This window comes from Bos taurus, chromosome 8 (genome assembly GCF_002263795.3).
Source record: "Bos taurus isolate L1 Dominette 01449 registration number 42190680 breed Hereford chromosome 8, ARS-UCD2.0, whole genome shotgun sequence".
In the NCBI taxonomy this organism is placed as follows: Eukaryota; Metazoa; Chordata; class Mammalia; order Artiodactyla; family Bovidae; genus Bos; species Bos taurus.
In genome coordinates, this window is record NC_037335.1 from 46233795 (window position 1) to 46258156 (window position 24362).

At 42.9% G+C, this 24362-nt stretch overlaps 1 protein-coding gene across 1 annotated transcript in view; it reads left to right on the forward strand.

Annotated features, from left to right (window-relative positions):
• The first annotated feature begins 343 nt into the window (after positions 1–343).
• MAMDC2 (MAM domain containing 2) overlaps positions 344–24362 on the forward strand; it is a 163206-nt gene continuing 139187 nt past the window's right edge. Inside the window, exons 1-2 of the mRNA XM_002689639.7 lie at positions 344–620; positions 958–1071. Coding sequence (XP_002689685.1) covers positions 587–620; positions 958–1071 — 148 coding nt within the window. The 5' untranslated portion in view covers positions 344–586. The remainder of the gene's footprint in view (positions 621–957; positions 1072–24362) is intronic.

Consider the following 24362-nt stretch of genomic DNA (forward strand, 5'->3'; position numbering starts at 1 on the left):
GAATTCCATCCTTTTCCATCCTGAGGAAAAAAGGTTAAAATTATGGCCAGCGCTGCAGGACTGGCATTCCAGATAGAGAGAGGCTGTACCCAGAAATAAGCTGGTTCCCACTGCGGATGGGAGGGGCGGGGCGCCTCCAGCCCCAACTCATCCCGAGGGGCTCCTGGGACGCCTGCCCTCTCCAGCGGCTGACTTTGGTCCCAAGCGTTAAAAATCCGAACCGTGTCACTGCCTCCCGACCTCTCCTGTCCCAGCCAGTCCTGGCTGGCTTTTCAAAAGTGTGCAGTTGTCTCCTCCCCGCCCAGCCCCATCCTCGCGCAGGACCAGCTGTGCGGCCGGCTTCACTTGGGACGCGAGCTGCCTCGCGGCTGCAGCTCAGCAAGCGCCGCTCCCAGTTCAGGCACCTTCAGCATTCCTTTCGGCTCCCGAGCCGCGTTGCAAAGTTGGGCAGCTTCAAGTGCGCTTTGCCTCTGATTTCTCCCTCCCCCGGTTCGAGTTGCCCCTGCTTCCCACGCTCCTTCCACCCGGAGCAGCCTGTCCCGGCGGGCTGGCGGTTCGCTCCTCTGTCCAGTCCTCCTTCCCGACAATGCTGCTCAGGAGCGTCCTCCTGGCAGTGCAAGGTAAGGCCTGGACCCGGGGGCTATCCCCGCGGGGCGTTCTCGTAACCCTCTCCCAATCCTGCAGCCTTGGTAGTCCAGCTTGCGGTCCTGGGCTGGGCCATCTAAGGGTGCCTACGGATAGCGTCTCAGCGGCCGTTAACGTCCCTCCCCAGCCCAGCGGCTGCGCACAGGTCCTGCAGTGGAAGCTCCAGGGGAGGGGGCGGCAGTAGCTCATCCCTCTCCCGCCCCATCTCGGACGCCTTCCTCCACTTTCACCAGGTAGTTCCCCGGGGTGCCCTGAGTTGCTGCCAACGCTCCCGAGACCCAGCGCGAATTGAAACCCGCTTTGTACCCACAGCCCTGCAGCTTGCCGGTGCCCTGGACCTGCCCGCTGGGTCCTGCACCTTCGAGGAGAACACCTGCGGCTTTGACTCGGTATTCGAGTTCCTGCCGTGGATTTTGAATGAGGAAGGTAAGGGGCTCGTGCACAGGGGCCCAACCTGAGCTTTTTTGGCTGGGTGGCTCTTTTGCGTGAAAGTGAAAGTTGCTCAATCGTATCCGACTCTTTGTGACCCCATGAACTATATAGTCCATGGAATTCTCTAGACCAGAATACTGGAGTGAGTAGCCTTTCCCTTCTCCAGGGGATTTTCCCAACCCAGGGATCAAACCCAGGTCTCCCGCGTTGCAGGCGGATTCTTTACCAGCGGAGCCACAAGGGAAGCCCTTTCGCATGGATAATGTTATCATCTTGGAGTTACATACTCTCGGGAGAAAAAGTGTGTCATGGATCATCTTTCCAGTTCTCAGCTGTGCTGCATGAATGGCCAATAACGAGATGGGGGTTGGGTGGGGCGTCCTTTGTTTACCTGGCCCTTGGCGAGAAGCGCTGAGATTTCGCCCCTCCCCTCTACTCCCTAATGAAAGGGAGAAAGGGGACACAGCTGATGCTTGTCTCCCACCAGCTATGTGCCCTCTGCAGGTCAACAGGCTCTCTCGTCCTCAGTAGACACCTTTATGAGCTGGGCAAGTTGGGTGAGATGTTTTCCTTTCACCCTGCAGAAACGGTGGTGCTGTTCCTCTGTGATGAGACCTCAGTGTGAACCTCACATTTGTATTGTGCTTGACAGCGTTTTGTTGCATGACATCATCCTCATATTATTGTTGATTATATTCAGCACTTGGCAAAAGAGGAAACCAAGTCTATGGCTGAGTGTCTGAGGTCACTCAGCTGGCTTGCATTGGTCGTTGCCTCAGCGCTCATACTGTTTGGGTTCTAGTGACAAAGTTTAAATGTGGGATCTTAAATGTGATACAGTTTTTTGCCCTTTATTTATTTAGTAAATATATATATATATGTTTTGTTTTTTTTTTTCTACTTCTTTCCTTTCTTTTGCTTGTGCCACCCCATTCAGAAGCCTGATGTCCCAGGGGACCAGGACTGGAAAATAGCCTCCTTTAAAAAACACCGCAGCATAAAAGAGAGCATAATCTCCTTCCCCTCTCGGTTGTCTTCAGGCCCCCAGATTATCTAACCTTGCTGGAGAAGGTGGGGGCCCAGAACCCCTGCTCAGGGTGTATAAACTGTCATCACAGCTTTTCTGCCTCAGGCTTCTCCTAAGCTTTGCATATTTTAGCTTCTCTGATGTTGGCAGGGAGGTGATGTTAACCCCAGTTTCCAGAGGAGGGAATCTCAGTCTTAGAATGTTCAGACGACTGGCCCATGTACCAAGGTAATCAGTCAGTGGCCAACTCTGAACTGACTTGATCAAGGAAAAAACAGGAGGAAACCACTCAGTAGTAAACGTTATTTATTGCCAACACTTGCTAAGTCTTCAGTACCAAATACTTAAGGATAGCTGGAAAAAAATCAATTCCTGATTTATTATTTGAGGCATTCCCACCTTGCTGATTGCCTTAGGGAAATCTCTTTCATCTCATCACCCTACTCCTTTCCCTGTTCTGATTGTGTGTGAAGCATGTCGAACAATGGCCTGGGCCACACAGGGTCTTTGGAGAGCATTATTCTCTAGCACAGTGCTTTAGCTGCATCAGAATTATCTGGGGTGGGGGTGGTATTAAAATACAGATTGCTGGGCCCCACCTCTGAGTTTCAGAGTCTGTGGGTCTGGAAGGGTGCTGAGAATTTGCTTACCTAGTAAGTACTCAGGTGATGTAGCTGGTCAGGAGATCACACTTTGAACCACTGACCTTACACAACCCCCTACCTCTACTGGTGGCTCTGCGCAGGGCTAGGACCAGCGTAAAAGAGCCACTTGCATGACCCTGAGAGTGAAAACCTCCTTCAATCGTGTGCCCTAGACACCCCTTTTGCTTCACCCTAGTCTGGCGCTGAGAAAAGGAAATCAGCATCACCCCTTAATCCAGGAGCCTCAGTCCTATGCCCCCAATTGCCAGGCCTCTGTCAGGATGGTGGCCCCCTGGCAGCCTGCTCCTGGGTCAGTGGGCAGGCCACATCCCGCCACACTTGACTGCTGTCCAGACCCACAGGAAGTGCTCTCTGCTGAGCTGGCACCTCTGCACCAGTGGCAGTTAAACAGTGCCCCTCCAGGAAAACAGGAAGATGCTTATAGGGAAAGGTGATTGCGGTTTACAGCATATAATGACGGCACTGTTGCTTTCCTCTTTGCTTTCTTTCTATCATCTAACAGTCACTGCTTTCTGGCTCAAGGCTGGGACTCCTGGCTTGGCTGGGGGAAGGTAATTCAGTCGCCTCTGAGCATTACTATGGGAGCAGGCCCATTAGGCTTCTGTCCTTACAGATCATGTTTTTCAGTGGCCAAAACTTGGACGTAGCAGTCCACTCCAGAGGTGCAGTGAGGTAGGTGTGTGCCAGCTGCTGTGGTTGCCTCCTGAGAAGCCATCACTAAGAATTTCTATTATAAACCCATTGCTAGGTTGGTAAATTAAAGATAATGAAATTGTTCCAAGCTGAAATTTGGCAAGCTGTTTTTGCCAGCCTTTCTGCAAATTTACTTCCTCTGGCTGTAAAAACCCTTTGAAACTAGTTCCATCCACCTCTGTGTGTTGCATGGTAGCATAGAAAGCTGTAAGTTTCAGTGACTTTTGCCCACAAGAATTTGGAATGCAAATAGCACTTTCTTTGATGTCCTTGGTCAGTAGGTTAATTTATGGTGGAGCAATCAATGCTAAAGCCCAGTGAAGAGGGTTAAGTGGAGAAACAAATCTGCCAATTAGAATTTCATTCCCTGGTAGCTCAGTCGGTAAAGAATCTGCCTACAATACAGCGAGACCTGGGTTTGATTCCTGGGTTGGGAAGATACCCTGGAGAAGGGAATGGCAACCTACTCCAGTATTCTTGCCTGGGGAATCCCGCAGACAGAGAAGCCTGGTGAGCTGCAGTCCATGGGGTCGCAAAGAGTCAGACACCACAGAGCGACTAACGCCTTTGCCTTTTTAGGACAGGAGATTCACATCAGTTGTTGTCTCAAAATACCTCCCAACTGCCCAAAATTGTATGTGAGGTCCACGCCTTTGATTTATTTAGTGTATTGGGTCTCTAAGCCTTTCCAGTTACAATTCCAGTGTCCCTAGCTCATGGCCATTTTGAAATATGCTTGATCTCCACTCACAGAATGGATGAGTTTTGACGAGGCAATGTGTTGACTTGATTGCGCTCCACCATGGAGGGCACCACCGGGGAACAGAGGATGGCACTAGAGTAGCTGAGCATGTACTGGAACCTAGTCTCATCTACTTTTCAGTTTTGGCAATGTGGCCTTGTTTTCTTGATTTACCTCCATGTTTTTGGTAGAATATTTTCATTTTCTCTCACTTGTCAAGGCAAGTGAGATTGTATCAGAATCAAACTTTGAAATTGCTTCTAAGTTTTAGGTTTGAATTAAATCCTGGAAAGAAGAAATCTATTTTATCCTATAAAAATCTTCATTCATTCATTATCTCAAAAAATCTTTATTTATTCACAGTTCAGAGAATATTGGAACCCCTTTAACAGTCGTCCTCAGCAGAAATCAAGACTGTCAGTTCCACTTGCCCAGTGCCAGCTGTGGGGGCTGAAGCCCTTCGGCTGAGGATTCTTGGAGACTGTAAAGTTGGCCTCACATCAGAATAGTCATGATTCACATTAGTCATTGGATGGATTTTGGCTTTGTTCTGATTTTTGGGCACCTGGGTTTAGTATCTTTAAGCTGGCTCTGTGAGGAAGTCATTGGAGGAACTGCAGGAGGAAGAGAATAAAATCCAAATTCAGGTACTACTCCTTTATTAGAAGTTTGGGGCACTAAAGCACCCCAGACAGTAAGGCAGATGTGGACATATGCCAGGTTATGAGGAGGTAAAAAAGGAAATTCAAAACACTTGTTGTAGAGGAGGTGGTTTTTTCCTACAACAGTGGGGGTCAAGGTTGGAGGATGCGTAATACAGGAAGAATTTGGGTAGTATTTGTACCTTGGAGCAAGTGATAGTATCTGTGGCAGGCTGGCCAGCTAGACGTTTGCCATAACCAAGGGGGTGAGAGTAGGGTGGTGGGGTGGTGGTAGAGTGTGCTGGAATCTCAATGTAAGTACATGCCTGTTTCTCTTCCTGTCACCCTCCTTTCTTCACCAAACCCCTTACTTCTCTCTTAAGGACACTTACAGTCACTTGGTCAGCTGAGTTTCAGTTCTTTACTCAGTCATGTGCTAGTTATTATTAATAGTGATAAATCCTGCCGGATATTTCTTGAGGCCCAGCTAAAGCCAAAGTCTGGTCAGGATCCCAAAGACCTTCCTGAAGGAGAAGGATCAGTCCTCCCTTTCTGCAGGTTATAGCTCTTTTCCTGATGCTGGGGGAATGGCTCAGCTTCCCAGTCTGACATCACCCTGAGTTCATCCAGGCCATTCCCACCCTCTGGACCTGCTTGAACCTGCATCACCTCTGCTGGTTGTTCTCTTGACACCCTCTCTGCTGAAGCACAGCCCCCACGTTGTGAAAAGGCTGGGAGCAGCACAAGTCTGGGGTGTTCCCTGTATGCCTCTTGGAGAAACAGTCGACCCCAGGCCACATTCTTCCTGCAGTGCCACAAGGGATTCCTGGGCCCACCCAGGCTACTACTGATGTCCAGTCGAACCTGGCTCTTGTGAGCTGTGCCTAAGCATGGCCTTAGTTCTGCCCTGGCTCTGCCCACCATCCTAGATCCTAGGGCTGAGCCATAGAGTTCACCCAGTACAACCTCCTCATTTTATGGAGGAACACACTGGGGCCCAGAAAGGCTCAGCATTAATCAGGCTCCATATTGATGCTGCTGGTGCCTTCTAGGAGGCCCCTGAGCTCTCAACCTCTCAGTTTTGGGGCATGTCCCTAACCCTTGGCCTCCATATCAATCTGAGTTCCCAGGTTGTCTTACATGGCTCCTCCACTTGGGACTTAACCTACCTGGACTGGTAATCTCTGCCTACTCCTCCCTACCATGACTCACTTCTCTGAAATAGGCTGTCTAGCCAGCCTTCTTCCTATCAAGGCCAACACCCAGTCTGGGTCTTCTCTACTCAGATTAGATTGCTGAATGGGAAGTTGCCTCCCAGTTCCTGGCCTAATCCCTAACAGGGTGTCCTGGATTTGGGATGTTTACTTTCTCATAATCACAGAAGTCAGCTCTGGTCACAATATATTGGGAGGAAAAAGTAATCTCTTGTCATAGGACTTTCTGGTTTTATTGTCATCTTCAAATCTCTTAGCATGCAAGCAACCCCCATGTTTTATGACTTGCATTTTGGGATACGGTATTCATAAAAAATCCTGGTTCTTAAAATAACAGACCCTTTTTGGTAGGTCATCTCAGTAACAGTCCTAATTCTGTCTTATTAAATAGCATTTGATTTTTAAGACGTTTATTAAAATGCATTTATGTTCATAGAAGTGGTGAGTATCTCGATGCATAAGATCAGCAGATAGTTGAATGTGTCTTGGGCATTTTGACATGGCATCACCGACTCGATGGACATAAGTTTGAGCAAGCTCCGGGAGTTGGTGATAGACAGGGAAGCCTGGCATGCTGCAGTCCATGGGGTCACAGAGTCGAATGCAACTGAGTGACTAAACTGAACTGAACTGAGCATTTTGGTTGGTCAACCCTGATTTTCACCTCTGCCAATTATCCCACCACTCTCCCTCAATTTCTCTTGTGTGTGTCTTAATCAACTCAGTCATATAAGTGTATTCATGCATTCAGATCTAGGCTCTTGGAGTGTTTGATTATATGTTTAATTTTATACATATGTAGGTATGTATGTGAAATACCTAGAGAGAGAAGATGGTACTGGTGATAAATGAGGAAGTTATTTAAGAGCAAAGAACTTTCACAGTATATCAGAAATTTCTATCATATCCATTGTGTGTGTGTGTTCAGCTGCTTAGTCTTGTCCAACTCTTTGCAACCCCATGGACTTTAGCCTGCTAGTTTCCTTTGTCCAAGGAATTTTCCAGGCAAGAACACTGGAGTGGGTTGCTATTTCCTACTTCAGGGATCTTCTGGACCCAGGGATTGAGCCTGCATCTCTTGTGTCTCCTGCATTGGCAGGTGGATTCTTTATCACTGAGCCACCTGGGAAGCCTATCATATCCTTTAGGACATACCTAATTAAATAAAGCATAATGTCATACCTAATATCAACAAAGCACTCCTGACAAAAATAGAAATTTATAGAGAAATTCTTACACCTATGCCAACGGTTCTCAGCTCTGACTGGACATTAAAATCACCTAAATTTTTCTTTAAAAATAGTCATACGCAGGCTCTACCACAAGAGATTCTGATTTACTTGACCACATACAGGGCCAGACCTGGCACTTAACAAACAGACATTAATAGATGAACAAACTCCCCAGGTGATTCTGATACGTGGCCAGGGTTGAGGACAGTGACCAGAAGAATGGCCAACTCCTCCTTCCTCTCCCCAGCCAGATGTAGAAAGAAGGAACGTGCTGTTACTAAGGATGCTTTAATGATTACCAATTGCCAATAGAAAAAAGTACAAACTGCCTAGCTTGGCACTCAGGGTCCTTTGTAATTTACCCTCAATTATATTTTTACTCCTCCCTCCCGTTAATTCCCAACATGCTGTTCACTCAATGAGCTCTTTAATTTCTCGCCTCCTTGCTCTATTTGTGCTGTTCTCTACATCCCTGTTATCCTGCTTTTTCATTCCCTGGCTCCATCCTGGCCTATTTAAATCTATTTGTGCTTTAATGTATGGCTCTTTTTTGAAACAGTCCTTGAGTTTCCCAAGTAAATAAACCTCTCCCTTTCCTCTTTGTTTCCCCTTCCCATGGCTCTCTTCACTTTCCACCTTGTAAATCTTCTTCTTAGTGTCTCCTTATTGAAGTCCCCACTTCTTCACCTCATCCGAGTTATGCTTTGAGAACAGGGATCACATACTTCCCACAGCACCTGAAAATGTGTGGTATCAACAAACATTTTGAATTTAATCAATCTCTAAAGCCCTTATTGAGATCAATTAAAAAAAAAAAAAAAGTTCTTGACATTTTCCCCTGTGAAGAAAGAGGTTGTGTTTAATAATCCTTCCTACCATAAGACTTCAAAGACTTTGGAGTCTTCTGTTGCAATTTCCAAATATAACAGTGAAGCAGTATTTCAGTTTGCCTCACCAATACATGATCTGTTTCATCCTGACATACCAATGGACAAATAGCCCTTGGATTATTTACCCATCAGGACTGCCTGAGTCCTCTGATCCTCTGCCATCACAAACAATCACAGTGCAACCTTGAGAGTGACACTGATGGTCTAAAAAGTATTTTTGGCAAAAGATGATCAAACTTTGGACTAGCTATTGAGAGCTGTTGTTTCTAAGGAACTCATGTGGGAGACATTAATAGTACCCACCCTGATGGGTAAAAGCATACAGGGATATTTGTCTGTTCCTTGAAGAAAGGAATCTTCCATATTGATGTGACTTATGGAGAAATTCAATGACATCTGCAAAGATATTTGCTTTTTCTACCTTGTGAGACGTTTATCTGTGTTTTTAGGGAGGGTTCTGAGTTTATGAATAAAATAAAACAAGTGGTATCATGCCATAATTTAATAGTATCATGAATGAATCATATGTTTTACAGAAAACACTTCTAAAGACTATTCATTATATCAACACATATTTGCATACCCACTATCCATCAGGCACTATGTTGGTTATTGGAGTACAGATAGTATATGGAATGCATTCACAGTCATGATCCCTGCCATTTGCGGTCACCTTAGACCAACAGGAGCAAACACAAATCTGTAATTATGGTAGAGACCAAAAGGAATTGTATACTAGCCCAGGATCTTCATTGCAAACAGCATAAGTAGACTGTTAAATTAAGCACAAAAGAAGTTTATTGGAAGGGTATCAGTTAGCTCCTAGAATCAGCAGGAAGTCTAGAGATCTGAGTTACATTTGGGCAAGAGTAAAGAAGTATAATGTGTTGGCGAGATCCCACTGAAGGAACCATTTGTGTGACTTTGCCATGATTGTTTACTACTGCACCTCTGGACCTGCCTGTTCGTTATCCTGTAGACAAGAAGCAGTGTGATGCAGTCTGCTCTCCAGTTCAGTAGCTGAGAAAAGGGTTGATTTGAGGAAGACAAGTTGATAATGGGAAGGCTAGATAGGGAACTATGCAGTGGTCCAGCTAAGAGATGATGAGGCTTGAAATAGGAAAAAGGGAGTAGGGGTAAAAGGGAGAGTAAATAAAGCATCAGAACAGGGACTAATCTGGCAGGACTTGCTTATTGATTGGGTGGGAGTAATGAGTCAGGTGGAGAGTGACTTCCAGATTTCTAGTTTGGGCAGACATATGTTTGAGGGTGTCAACAGTTGAAGAATTTCAAAAGGAAAAATTGTATTAGAGTAGAAGAATGTGTGTTCAATTCTGAGTTACCTGGGAAACATCCAGGTGGAGGTGTTGAGCAGGACTTTGATGTAAGAAGCTGAAAGTCAGGTACAGTCTGGGTAGGACTATTCCCACTATGGCTGTGGGAATCTTCAGTATAAAGATGCTGGTTGAAACCTTGAGTATAGACAAGATTCCCCCAAAGAGAATGTAGAAAGTGAAGATAGCAGGAAGCTGAAGGTGGAGCCTTAAATTCATGTTTAAGGATCAGGCATAGGAAGGAGATGGTGGAAAAAAGGAAACAGAAGGAACTCTAGACATACAGGAGGAGAATTAAGAAAATACAGGGCCACAGAAGCCAAAGGACTTTGTAGTGTCAAAAGGAGGAGGTGACCAACAGGGCCCAGGGAAGCAGAGAGGTGGGTGCTCTACGACTTGTTTGTTGAAAATGACAGCTAGGTGCTCGCATGAGTGCAGTGTCAGTAAAGTGCTCAGGACAGACCCTACATGCCCTGGTAGAAGAATGAAGGGAGAATGTTGACAGTGAAGTTCTCAGCAAAGAAGTTCAATGTTCCCTCTTTCTTAGAAAGAGGTTTAACCATACCTCCGAAGAAACTTGTGATGAAAGAGTTTTTGTTTCTTAGGAAGACTTGTGCTTGTTTATAGAGAGGAAAGGATTAGTCAAGAAAGAAGGTTCAGAAGAGAGCAGGACTTCCTCACTAGCCCTACACTAGACCCAGTTTCCACTTTGACAATTTGGAAACCTCAAGAATATTTCTTTTTCCAAAAAAAAAAAAATTATTTATTTATTTTTGGCTGCATCAGGCCTTCGTTGCAGCATGCAGGATCTTTCATTGCTGTGCGCGGGTTTCTCTAGTTCTGTCACAGTCTTAACTGCCCCGCAGTATGTGGAATCTTAGTTCCCTGACCAGGGATCAAAGCAAGGTGGATTCTTAACCACTGGACCACCAGGGAAGTCCCAAGAACACACAGATTTCTTCAACTGGCATAACCCAAGAAGCCTCTAATGAGTGGCTTGATAACATTTGTATCCACTTCAAAATGTGTGAAATTTTATTCCTATTGTAAATGTAGAGGATATAGGAAACTGGGCTGAATCTGTGGTAGTTAGGATGCATCCTGGAACTTACTTAATAAAAAGCAAAACCAAACCTTTAGAAGTTACAGAATGTTTGGGTATTAGGAAACTTTAGCAGCATAGCATATTGTATTTCTGTATTAGGAATGGTTCCCAGTGAGAAGTGTGAAGCGATACCTAGTGAAACTGTTACACGATAGCTTCCTATGCCGCCATGGTTTGTGACCCATAGGTGGCGTATCGTGGTGCCTGTCTAGTACATTTATTGTCATTGTCTGTAACCATCATGACAACCAACCATCCTGGAGGTGGTTATTATCAACATTTTATAGATGTGGAAGTAGGAGACACAGAGGCATGGAGTAACATGCCTAGCGCAATTCAGAGTCAGGATGTGGACCCAAGCACATCCAACTCAAAAGACTTGAGCCTCACTGGACCTTCCCATCAGAATAGGATGATACCTTTATACTTCCAGAGGTCACCACCATGGAAGTCAGACCTGAAAGATTCATGCTTCCCTAGAGACAGTGGGAATCCTCTGAAAAATGCTCGTGGTGTCCCAGCAGTCACACTCTGCCCTGGGTTTCAGGCCCAGCTTACAGCCAGCATGCCTGCTATATGGTAGTAAGCCTTTGGAATCGAGCCAAGATAGGGAAATATACTTTTACTTATTTTTTCCATAATAGATTATAAAGTTTAATTTTGGAACCATTTGAAGGATTCTCTTCTTGGTCCTCAGCATAATCTTGGCAGAGAACTTCAGGGAAAATTTACGACTTGACCTAAAATACTTTGGCAGTCTTAAGGAATACTCCTCAACTTCAAATTCATCTATTCCTACTGTGAACAAATTAAAAGAGTACACAGATAGATGTGTTTTTGCAAGCCAGTTGCCCCACTACACGAGCACTTTGGTACTTATTCCATTACTCTTAACAGAATGGCAATATTGCTATCCAGCAACATTATACAATATCGTGATATATAACTTAGCTCTACGCTCAGGAAAATTTCCATTCCTTATTTGAAAAACTTTTGCCTCACTGCCAAAGAGAGCTGAAGTGTTATTTGGGGCCATGCTTGTAATGAAGATGACTTTAATATGCTTTAACTTCACCGAGAAGCTGCATTCTTGGCTTACCAATGTTTTATGACTAAAACCATATTGTCTGATACCATAACTTAATGTTTCCTTTTTTAAGCTTCTGCAGATTTCTTCTAATTTTGACTTTATGAAAAAAATGGGTAATAGACTAGAGTGTGTTTAAATTGTTTTGTGACTCTGCATTAGCCCGTTTTAAAATATAAGCTTTATGGAAAGCCTTTGGTTTTCCACTATAAATCCTGAAAATTGGGAATAAGCATATGAAAATCTTTTTTCCTTTTCCACAAATTCTGTTGCAGACAATGTAAGTTATGCATTGGTAACTTTTTTTTTTTTAAGAAAACACTGAAAAGTAGAACCTTTTGAACTCACATTTAAAAAGCTCTAATATATCATAGGTTACATGTTATTTTTGAAGATTTTCATCTTTGTTGTCAACATGAAATAATCAATAACCTACCTACATGTGGTTCTTTACTGAATCAGTTCAGTTCAGTTTAGTCGCTCAGTCATGTCCTATTGCGACCCCATGAGCTGCAGCACGCCAGGCCTTCCTGTCCATCACCAACTCCTGGAGTTCACCCAAACCCATGTCCATTGAGTCGGTGATGCCATCCAACCATCTCATCCTCTGTCATCCCCTTCTCCTCCTACCCTCAATCTTTCCCAGCATCAGGGTCTTTTCAAATGAGTCAGCTCTGAATATTGTATAATAAAAGAGAAATTATATTGAAGATAACATACCTGAAGATGCATAGTACTGTCATGGGTTTTAATTTGGTTTTTTTTTTGTCATTGAGGTGTAGTTCACATACAGTACTATATCAGTTTAAGGTGTATAGTGTAATGATTTGACTTACGTATGTATCATGAAATGATTACTGCAGTAAGGTTAGTAAACACTCATCATCTCATATCGAATCAAAATAACAGGTAAAGAAAAAAAATTTTTTCCTTGTGATGTAAACACTTAGGATTTACTGTTTTAACTTTCCTGTGTGACATAGCAGCAGCACTAATTATACCTATGCTGTGCATTACATTCCTAGTACTTTATCTTGTAACTGAAGTTTGTACCTTTTAACCATGTGTGTATTTATTCACCAAGTCATGTCCAACTCTTTGAGACCCCATGGATTGCAGTATGCCAGGCCTCCATGTCCCTCACCATCTCTTAGAGTTTGCCCAAGTTCACGCCCATTGAATTGGTGATGCCATCCAACCATCTCATCCTCTGTCACCCCCTTCTCCTTTTGCCTTCAATCGTTCCCAACATCAGGGTCTTTTCCACTGAGTCAGCTGTTTGCATCAGGTGGCTAAAGTATTGGAGCTTCAGCTTCAGCATCAGTCCTTGCTGTGAATATTCAGGGTTGATTGCCTTTGAAAGTGAAAGTGAAAGTCGCCCTTAAGAATTGACCATTTTGCTCTTTGCTATCCAAGGGACTCTTCCAGAGTCTTCTCCAGAGCCGCAGTTCAAAAGCATCAATTCTTTGGCACTCTGGCTTCTTTATGGTCCTACTGTCACATTCGTACATGACCAGTGGAGAGACCGTAACCTTTGGTGGCAGTGATGACTTTGCCTATTAATACACTGCCTAGGTTTGACTACCTTCACCCAACTCCCCCTCCCTTCCAAACCCCACCTCTGGTGACTGCAAATCTAGTCTCCTATTCTATGAGTTTGTTTTTTGAAGTATAATTGACCTGCAACACTATGTGATTTCCTGTTGCACAACATAGTGATTTGATATTTTTTATATTAGAAAATGATCACCAACGTAAGTCTAGTTACCATCTGCCACTATACATATGTATTACAGTATTATTTACTGTGTTCTGTACACTGTACTTCCCAGGTGGTGCTAGTGGTAAAGAATCTGCCTACCAATTCAGGAGGTGTAACAGACACAGGTCAGGAAGATCCCCTGGAGAAGGGATAGGCAACCCACTCCAGTATTCTTGCCTGGAGAATCCCATCCCATGGACAGAGGAGCCTGGGGGGCTACAGTCCCTAGGGTTGCAGAGTCAGACATGACTGAGGTGACTTAGCCTGCACTCTACACTCTGCATTTCATCCCCATGACTTATTTGTTTTGTAACTGAAAGTTTGTACCTCTTAATCTCCCTCACCTATTTCACTCATTCTCCTACCTCTCCCCGCTGTGACAACCACCTGTTAGTTCTGTGTATCTATAAATTGGTTTCTGTTTTGTTAGGTTTATTCATTTTTTTTAGATTCCACATACAGGTGAAATCATATGGTATTTTTCTCTTTTATTTCACTTAGTATAATATCTTCCAGGTCCATCCATGTTGTCACATATAGCATTATTTTATTATTTTATATGACTGATTAGTATTCCGTTCTGTATATACCACATCTCCTTTATCCATTAATCTATTGATGGGCACTTAGGTTGCTTCCATATCTTGGCTACTAGGCATGCATGTTTCATTTTTAATCTTGCACTTGTGAAATAGGATTTATTTGCTTTCCATACACATAAACTCTAAAGAGTGTTCTGTAAGATGAGACTCTGAAAGCTATAGAGCATAAATCCCAGGTTTTTAAACCACCCCCATTATAAAAAAGCATATCAGTAATTATCAATGATGTCACGTTCAATTTTGATCCAAATGGGCCTCTTGTCTGTCAAGTATGTCATTAAGCAACTTTTGGGAGAGGATAAAGGCAACCTATTTGCTTCATAACAGCTGAAAACGGACAGCTTAGTTGTCAAAAAGTTTCTCGGTCTCTCAGAATATCTCTCATGCCTCTTGCCTTTCTACGAACTCAGCTACTCACAATAAAAATTGCTAGGAGATGAAAAGGGTGTGAAATGGTTTATATTTTTAATTAATCCCATTCATTTGTCATTTTGGCGAGCAGGAAGTCATTCACAAGTTTGCGACAATATTCTGTCATAAAATAAGTTTGGACACATTAATGGGTGATCTCTTGCTGAGCATAATATTAGCCTAGTAGTCTAAGATTTCTTAGAAAATTAATGGGTCTTGGAAAAATAGATAACATTCACCATCATTCTATCCAAATGTGCAGTGACTCATGGCATGCACAGTAGCCACTGAATTTGAGACTCAAGTGATTTAAGAACCTTTCGTTAGAAACATTGGACAAAGGAGAGTAAACAGCAGAGACTCAGAGTTCCAATCTCTTAGCCTTGATCACCAGTCACCAGCTGAATGACTTGCCATCAAGGTTTCCCTAGCCAGGCACTGAGGATGATGACTGGTGTATTTTATTTAAATATTTTGAAGAATGGACTCATCAATGATCATTTTTTTTAATGTTTACCCATAGATCTCTTTTCAAAAGGAGTTTCTAAAACTCAAAGACCATTTGCAAGCATTTACTGAGCACTGGGTGAATGTGTTGGCATTGAGCCAGAAGACCCAGTAGATGAATAATGACAACTATTTTATCCAACACTTATTGGGCAGTTCTTATATACCAAGCACCTTGCTAGATACCTTGCATGTATAATCTCACTGAATTCTTACAGTGACCCAATGAGGAGATACTCAGTGCAGATGAAGAAACTGGGATTTAGAGGGTTTTTTTTTTTAAACATTCCCAAAGTCACAGAGCAGGTAAATGATGGAGCCTGGATTTTAACCTACATTTCCCTCCAAAGACTGGGAAAAGAATCATTCTGCCAGTTTATTTCCACACTCTCCCTTAACATGGAGCCTCACAGGATCTTTGGGATAGAAATAATAATGATACTTATAAATAGCTAACTCTTAAATACTCATCTATATACTATTCTATGTTTGATGTTATTAACTAATTTAATTGTCCCAACAGCTTAATGAGTTGAGTCTTATTTTCATTCTCATTTTAGGGTTAAGGGAAGTGAGGCATCCACAGGTAACATACCTGTGGTCACAGGGATCCCAGGTGGCAACACTATATTTTGTAACAGGTCTTCTGGCTCCAGTCTGTGTTCTGTGAAGGATATAGCAATTATAATATTTTTTTTTTTCCCACTGCACTTTGAAGTGAGAAGCTTTTCTCCTTAAGTTCTGATGTGAATGACTAAGAGAACCACATAAGGATATTCTTTCAGATTCTTTCATACACAAGGGCCCTATCACCAAATAAATTCTAATCTGAAGAAATTTTTAATCAGTTCTTTTCTTTAGAAATGGCATGGGACCCTGGGACAACAGAAGAATTCCTGCCTGGTTCCAAGTTCTAAATGAGGTTACGATGGGAACTCCTGTGAGAGTCTCATACTCCAAGCACCCCCATGACTGCCCTGCATTCTCTGGACAAATTCCAGTAGAACTTATGTTCCTTGATAATCTTATGGTCTTGTTTTGAAAATATGTCAAGTAGCCTCATACAAAAAAAAAAAAGAAATAGAAGTGTAATATTTGTCTTCTTGGGTTATGGAACAAGGAGCCCAAATCAATAGGGATATAAGCAGGAGACACCATATCAGCAGAAAGACAATGAAAATCCCTCATCCTTGGAACAAAGGCAACAAATGGCCCCCTGATAAAACTTACTTTGTAACTTAGCTAAAGAAATACATGCATCTCAGTCTCGAGGTTTTCTGTTTTTCTTTTTAGTCATGACTACATATTTATTTGTTTACTTTTTAATGTCTAATTACTTTTTAAAAAATTTTATTGAAGTACAGTTGATTTACAATGTTGTGTTAATTTCTTCTGTACAGCCAAGTACTCAGTTATACATATATATGTAGAGAAAGATACATAGATTCTTTTTCATATTCTTTTCCACTATGGTTTGTCACAGGATATTGTATACAGTTGCCTGTGCTATCCAGTAGGATACTGGTGTTTATCCATCCTGTATATAACAGTTTGCCTCTGCTACTCCCAAACTCCCACTCCTTCCCTCTGCTCCCCCACCTGCTGCCGTTCCTTGGCAACCGCAAGTCTGTTCTCTATATCTGTGAGTCTGTTACTGTTTCATAGATATGTTGATTTGTGTTGTATTCTAGATTCCACATACAAGTGATATTCAGTTTTGAGTTTTGACTGAAAATATAAAAACTTATGAGTAGTCAGCAGTGAAAGCATAGCCCTAGACAGTTGATCAATGAGTTTATATCTGTCTATAAAATGCAAGGGCCTGATGGACATTATACTAAGAGGCTCAGTATTCAATTCTTGGATGATTGGTCAGTTATTTATGTGGTGCTATAATATATAGTATGGAAAATTACTTGTCAATGAGATCCTCAGGCATGAAATAATAATAATGCCCATTTAGTCTCTATGCTGACGATACTATGGCCATGTTATCTCCAAATCCTATTATAATTTTATATGATCCGTGTGGCCATCTCCATTTTAAAGACCCAGCTGCTGAGAACCAGCAAGATGACTCAGCGTGCCCCAGATCCCACAGCCAGAGCAGGATAGGGTCCAGGTCCGTCTGTGCCAAAGCCAGTGTCTGTTCCATTGCCTTGCCATTGGGTGTCTGGCACTGGATTTGATGCTGCAGGGGCTTCCAAAGAAGGGCAACACCTAACTTCTGTCTTCTAGAAGGAGCAGGATTCCAGCCTCTCCGAGGTTGACTGTTTTGACAACTTCTTCTCCCAAACCAGCCTCTCTACCTCTTGGCCTTTGCCATCATCCATCATGAACGTCTCTCCCAAACTCCACTAGGACCAGGGATTGCTTTGTGCTCCCTAGTACCTGACCTCATCATGGTTAGACATTTAGGGAGGGCTTATTAGACTCAACGGTGAAAGTGAAAGTCGCTCAGTTGTGTCCGACTCTTTGTGACCCCATGGACTATACAGTCCATGGAATTCTGTAGGCCAGAATACTGGAGTGGGTAGCGTTTCTCTTCTTCAGTGGATTTTCCCAACCCAGGGGTCAAACCCAGGTCTCCCACATTGCAGGCAGATTCTTTACAAGCTGAGCCACAAGGGAAGCCCAAGAATACAAGAATACTATACAGCCCATGGAATTCTGTAGGCCAGAATACTGGAGTGGGTAGCCTATCCCTTCTCTAACAGCTCTTCCTGACCCAGGAATCAAACCAGGGTCTCCTGCATTGCAGATGGATTCTTTACCAACTGAGTTATCAGGAAGCAGTTCCACTCATCTTTCTCCCTCCCTTCCTGTAAGCTCAGCTTTCATGATCCTCTCCCGTTTTTGCTCCCTCCTGCTGGTTCTCAGTCATTTATGTTGCTCTTCCAAACCTAAAATTCAGTCTTTTAGGGAACCTGGTGTCATTATCACAAATCAACATCATGTCCCACTTTCCAAAGCCAGCTTTGGTAAAGTTCAAGTGGAGAGAAAGCTTTTGCCCACTAGTTCTTTTGGTCCTCAATCCTTAAAAACAGATTTCTTCATCCTTTCTCCAGGGACAGTGTGATGACTCATAGTTCTGTTAGTTGAAAGAAATGCTTACAAGCCTCAACAGTTCTGTCCCCATGAAGCCTGCCCTCCCATACCTAATACCAATTCACAAGATCCTTTACTGGTACTCAGGGCACTGATCAATAAAATAGGTGGGAATGTGCTGTAGTGCCATTTCCTATTCTGGAACCCTCTTCCCTCAGACCTTGATATAGCTGTCTCCTTATCATCATCCCAGCCTCAGCTGAAATGTTACCCTCTTCCCAGAGCACCCCAGTTCCCATTTGACCTCCCTCATGGTCACTACCACATTGTCCAATTTTAATTCACTTTGTAGCACATTAGCTCTGATATTTTTTTTGTTTATCTAATCAAATATTTATTGTCTGCCAACCCTGTTAAACTGTAAGCTTTGCGATAGCAAGGAAACTGTCTCACTTGTGTCACTGTGGATTCTCCCATGCCCAACACAGTGTCTACGACCAGACAGAAACTCTATAAATATTTGATAAGTGGATGAACCAATCTTAGTCACTGTGGAACTTCTGCCTTGGAAATGTACAAAGGCCAACACATTATCAGGATTTGTTGAATGAAAAGAAATCCCAGATGAGCCTGGGCATCACAGAGACATTCTGTGCAAGTGATGCAACTATCTCTAGGATGTGTCTAGGCAGAGATGTCACATAGAACAGGTGAATTTTTCAGTTACATTTTGGTGCTGCTCTTACAGAGCTACCGACTTTCTCTTTGTCTGCCCATCGGAGTGAGTGTTCTACTGGGAGAACAGAGATTTCTCACCCATATACAGGATAGTATTTTCTTCTTTTAACAAATGTAGTAAGCAATTTGTGGAACAAAAAAAGATATGGAAGAACATTTAAAAACTAAATTCTAAAACATTGCCCAAATAGGATTAAGAAGCGTGCATGTGCCCATGTGTGAACAATAAATCCTTAGTTAGTCTGTGGTGTGAGAATAACTTTTCAGAAAACTAGCTAGTTTCTCCTAGTACCGGCTGTGTGTGAATTATTCAAGCAACTGTTGTAACTTTCTTCTCTTCCCCTAAGATCAGCCAAGCTGATACCTGAAATCTATCATGGTAATCAGACTCCAGATAACATGGAAAAGATTTTCCCTTATCACAGATTTTTATTTTAAGATCCCCAAACACAAACCTCACTGTGGAGCCCCTGAAGTAGTTTGAAAAGAAATGAATAAATAGTGGACATGAAGTCTACCCGTAACTCTCATATATTCTTGTAAAAATGCACACAGCGTGTTGCATCTCTACACCTTCTCTCTCTGGAGGTATGTGATAACCAGTATCACAACCAAAGTTTTACATTTGTGTTCTCCAGGCCCATTTGGAATCATGACTATGGATCTTTGTAATTTATTGTGGGCCCGTGTGTGCTTTACTCATTTCATCTTACAGTCATCCTCTGAGGTAGGTGGCATTCCCTCTAGTTCACAGTTGAGGAAATGGAAGTCTCTAGTGGCTAAGTGGTCTGCCTGATGTCACATAGCTAGAAGTGGCAGGACTGGGCAGGTATGGTATCTACCCTGTCATAGCACTCCCATAACCCTGGCAGTATTTTCAAACCTCTCTTCAAGCACTTGAAAAGAAAGTGAAAACATTAGTTGCTCAGACATGTCCAACTCTTTGCAACAGCATAGGCTGTAGCCCTCTGGGCTCCTCTGTCCCTGGGGTTTTCCAGGCAAGACTACTGGAGTGGGTTGCTATTCCCTTCTCCTAGGGATCTTCCCCACCCAGGGATTGAACCCAGGTCTCCTGCATTGCAGGCAAAGCACCTATCACTCTCATTTCATTGGCTTTATTCAGGAATTTATCTTTTCCCTTCTATTATGCTTCCCTGGTGCCTCAGACCATAAAGAATCTGCCTGCAGTGCAGGAGACCCAGATTTCATTCTTGGGTCAGGAAGATCCCCTGGAGAAGGGAATGGCTACTCACTCCAGTATTCTTGCCTGGAGAATTCCAGAGACAGAGGAACCTGGCTGGCTAAAGCCCATGGGGTTGCAAAGAATTGGACACAACTGAACGACTAAACCTTTCACTAGAAATTAGCATCCATGTCTCTTCCTTCTCTTAATCCTCTATATACCTTACGAAATGCTCTGCACATAATAAACCAGGGCTGGGGGGAAGTTAATGAGGCACTCACTTTGAGTGTAAAAGTTAAGGGAACACTCAAAAAACACAATCATCAAAACACTATTTACTTATATATTTTTTAAAGCTGTTTTTATCTTTTGGCGCTTTACACATTGCTCCAATTCTCCATCCCCACTTCTGGCAATCACCAATCTGTTCTTTAAGTCTGTGAGCTTGTTTTTTTCCCCTTACATTTCATATATAACAGCAATCACATGGTATGGTACTTGTCTTTCTCTGTCTAACTTACTTAACATAATACCCTCAAGGTCTATTCGTATTGTTTCAAAAGGCAAGATTGTATTCTTTTTATGGCTGAATACTGTTCCACTGTGTATGAATATATGTGTATATATGCACCACATCATCCTAATCCATTAACCCGTTGCTGGGCATCCAAATCTTGGCTTTTGTAAAGAGTACTGCCATGAAAGTGGGCCTGCATGTATCTTTTCAAGTTACTATTTTCCTTTTTCTTTATATAAATACACAGATATGGAACTGCTGGATCATATGGATTATAGTTCTGTTTTCAATTTTTTAGAAGTCTCCATACTGTTTTCTACAGTAGCTATATCAATTTACATTCTCACCAGTAGTGTACAAGGGTTCCTTTTTCTCCACATCCTTGTCAATACTTGTTATCTGTGGTCTTTTTGATTATAGCTACTCTGATAGGTGTGAGGTGATAGTGCTTTATGGTTTTGATTTTCATTTCCCTTATAACTAATGATGTTGAGCATCTTTTCATGTACCAGTTGGCCATCTGTAGGTCTTCTTTGGGGAAAAAAAGTCTATTTTGAAAATGTAAAATTAATACAAAAATTCCATGATGAACAAAATATTAAAATTTAAATAGAGCCTATTATACAGAGTGAAGTAAGTCAGAAAGAGAAATATAAGTATCGTATACTGACACAAACATATGGAATCTAAAAAGCTGACACCGATGAATTTATTTTCAGGGCAGCAATGGAGAAACAGGCAATAGGAAACAGACCTATGGACCTGGTGCGGGGAGGAGAGGAGGGAGAAGGGGAGATATATGGAGAGAGTAACATAGAAATTTACAATACCATATGTAAAATAGATAGCCAATGGGAATTTGCTGTATGATTCAGGAAACTCAAACAGGGGCTCTGTGACAGGCTGAAGGGTGGGATGGGGAGGGAGATGGGATGGATGTCCGGGAGGGAGGGGACATGGGTGTACCTATGGCTGATTCTTGTTGATGTATGACAGAAAACCACAAAATTCTGTTCATTTTTATGCCAATAAAAGATTTTGAAATTTTTTAAAAATTTAAGTAAAAATAGGCCCTGATCTTGAACTTGGCCTCCCTTGCTTAGTCCCAGCCCTGTAAGAGCTCTTAAAATATACTGAATGAATGCATTGTATAATTGGTGTTTGGCTTACATGAGCCAAGTGCTCACCCCAGCCTGGAAAAACCACCATAGTCCTGCTTCCGTACTAGCCTGAGCAGCAGTCTACCCAACAGGGGGAGTTTTCTTCACAACTCTAAATTAAAAACTGTCCTTGGTTGTCTAATATACTGAAGTTCCTTTTCTCTTTCATTTTGTTATCTTCCCACTTTCCTTATTCTTCTTGTTTAAAGAAATTGGAATAGTTATTTTCAAAGACACATTGTAAGATGTGTGTGTGTGTGTGTGTGTATATATGTGAGATATATAGATTTTGTGTGTGTGTGTATCGATCTCTCTCTTACTGTTCCCATTGGGCTCCACCAGGGCTCAGTAAATAATTAGAAGCTCAGTAAATACTTGTGAATTTATCAATTGGATTGTAGGACATGAACTGTAGGAAAAGAATAGTTTAATTTTGAGTATATTAGATTCATCTGAAGTCACCATTTTATAGCCGACAAAAAGCTTTGTTCCAAAAAGACCAGCAGGTCTAATTTGCTTTCACTTCAGTTAAGCCCATTCTTTTATGCTGTCTTCATTGTTTGTGTTAGGAACATTGAAGACTTAGCCAAACAAGGAATGTGTAAATGGAATGCAGTTGCATTGTCATTCACAGTAGCGATTAATAAGACAGAAATCTAGGGTCGAAGTGCCCACTGGGCAGCTTCTCATCTCAGTAAACAGGCTCCATTACAGAATGAATCACCACTTTCAGAGGAACTTTAGTGTCTCCAAAGGCCTATCTCTCAAAGTCAGAATTAAAATGTTGAAAACAAGCTTCAAGTCCCAAATGGTCAGACCGACTAGGAATGAGGAAAGAGGTGCCCTTGCTGCTGTGCCAGTGAGGGACCGGGAGAGGTGGCTCTGTCCCTCGAGTGTGGCTGTCTGATCAAAGCTTGGCTGTTGTTGCTCTGGGCTCTAGACTGTTGAAAAAAAGGAACAATTGCCATCAGAATAAATCTTTCTATGCTTAGGTATAATCTACCTAGACAGGCTCAATTTAGAAAGACTTCATAGTTTTCAGAAGAGCAGATCATTCATTATTTCAACAAATGCCTACTGAGGACCTACATATGCCAGGTGCTGGGGATTCAGTAGTGAACAAAATAATAGTCCCAGGGAGTGTGCATCTTGGTGGGGAGAGCTTGAGATAAACGATGCAACAAACAACAGTGTGATATGGCAGATGGTGTAAGCTTCATGGAGGGAAATGAGTCAGGGCAAGGATAGCTGCTTTGGCTCCAGTGGGCAGAAAAAGAATCTCTGGAGAGGAACCGTGTGACCTAAGGCCGGAATGGTGTGTTTGGGAAAGGCAAGGAGGTCAGTATAGCTGCAGCCTGGTGAAAGAGGAGGGTAGGGAGAGGAGATGAGGCCACACAGAAGTCTGAGGGCCAGATCACATCAGCCTAGTGCAGGCCATGAGCACTTAAGACTCTATTCTGAGAGATGGGAAGCCTCTGGAGGTTTTTAGAAGTAATGACCTGATATGATATATGACCTGATATGACCTGATATGATGTTTTATAAAAATCACTCTGACTTTTAAGTGGAGAAGAGCCAGTGCTTTGACCCTGGGTACCCCAAAGCCAGGTATAATCTTGCCCTTGTGGAGCTTATAAATTGATGGAGAATTTTGGCAATGGGCACGTAAACAAAGAAACAAAGTCAGTTCAGGTACACTCTAAATAAAATGAAAGAGGGTGATGGGTAATCAGGAAGAATGGGACTGTCTGCTGTAGTTAATGGTTAGGAAAGCTTCCCTAGAGAGGTGATGTTGAACTGAGAACAGAGTAAGGAGGAAGAGCAATCATGCACCAGTGAGGGAGGGTGCAGAATATACCAGGTGCGTGGCCAGCAGTGCAAATGCCCTGAGGTGGGGGCGAACTAGGGACAGAGGTCAAGAAGCGGCAGAGCCAGACCCTGGAGAGACACTCAGGTGACAGTGAGGAGTTTGGATTTCATTCTAATGGAAATGGACAGCCGCTGCAGGTATTTAAGTATGAATTCTATTGCAAAAGGGCCTCTCTTCTATTTTGTGGAGAATAAATGTGCCGTGAGAATGGAAATTAGGACACCAGCCTTTGCAGTAATATATGCAAGAGATAATGGTGATTTCAATACTAGTAGAGCTCGTGGCTGAGAAGGCAATGGCACTCCACTCCAGTACTCTTGCCTAGAAAATCCCATGGGCGGAGGAGCCTGGTTAGGCTGCAGTCCATGGGGTCGCAAAGAGTCGGATACACTGAGTGACTTCACTTTCACTTTTCACTTTCATGCACTGGAGAAGGAAATGGCAACCCACGCCAGTGTTCTTGCCTGGAGAATCCCAGGGATGGGGAGTCTGGTGGGCTGCCGTCTATGGGGTCGCACAGAGTCGGACATGACTGAAGCGACTTAGCAGCAGCAGCAGCAGAGCCTGTGGAGTTGAAGAGTGGACTGGGGACATATTTTGGAGTAAGTCAACAGTCAATTAATGCAATGGATGTGGGGAGTATGGGGAATCAAAAATAAGTTCTAGGTAATTGATTTGAGCAACTGAGTAGAGGTGTGCCATTTATAGAGATGGAGAAGAATGAGAGAGGGAAAGATGGGAGAGGGCCATAATGAGGGGAGGGAAAATCAAGAGTTCTGATTTGACATGTTACATTTGAGAGAGACCCTTGATGGAGCTTTTAGTGCAGATGTCCAACAGAAAATTTGATATAGGTG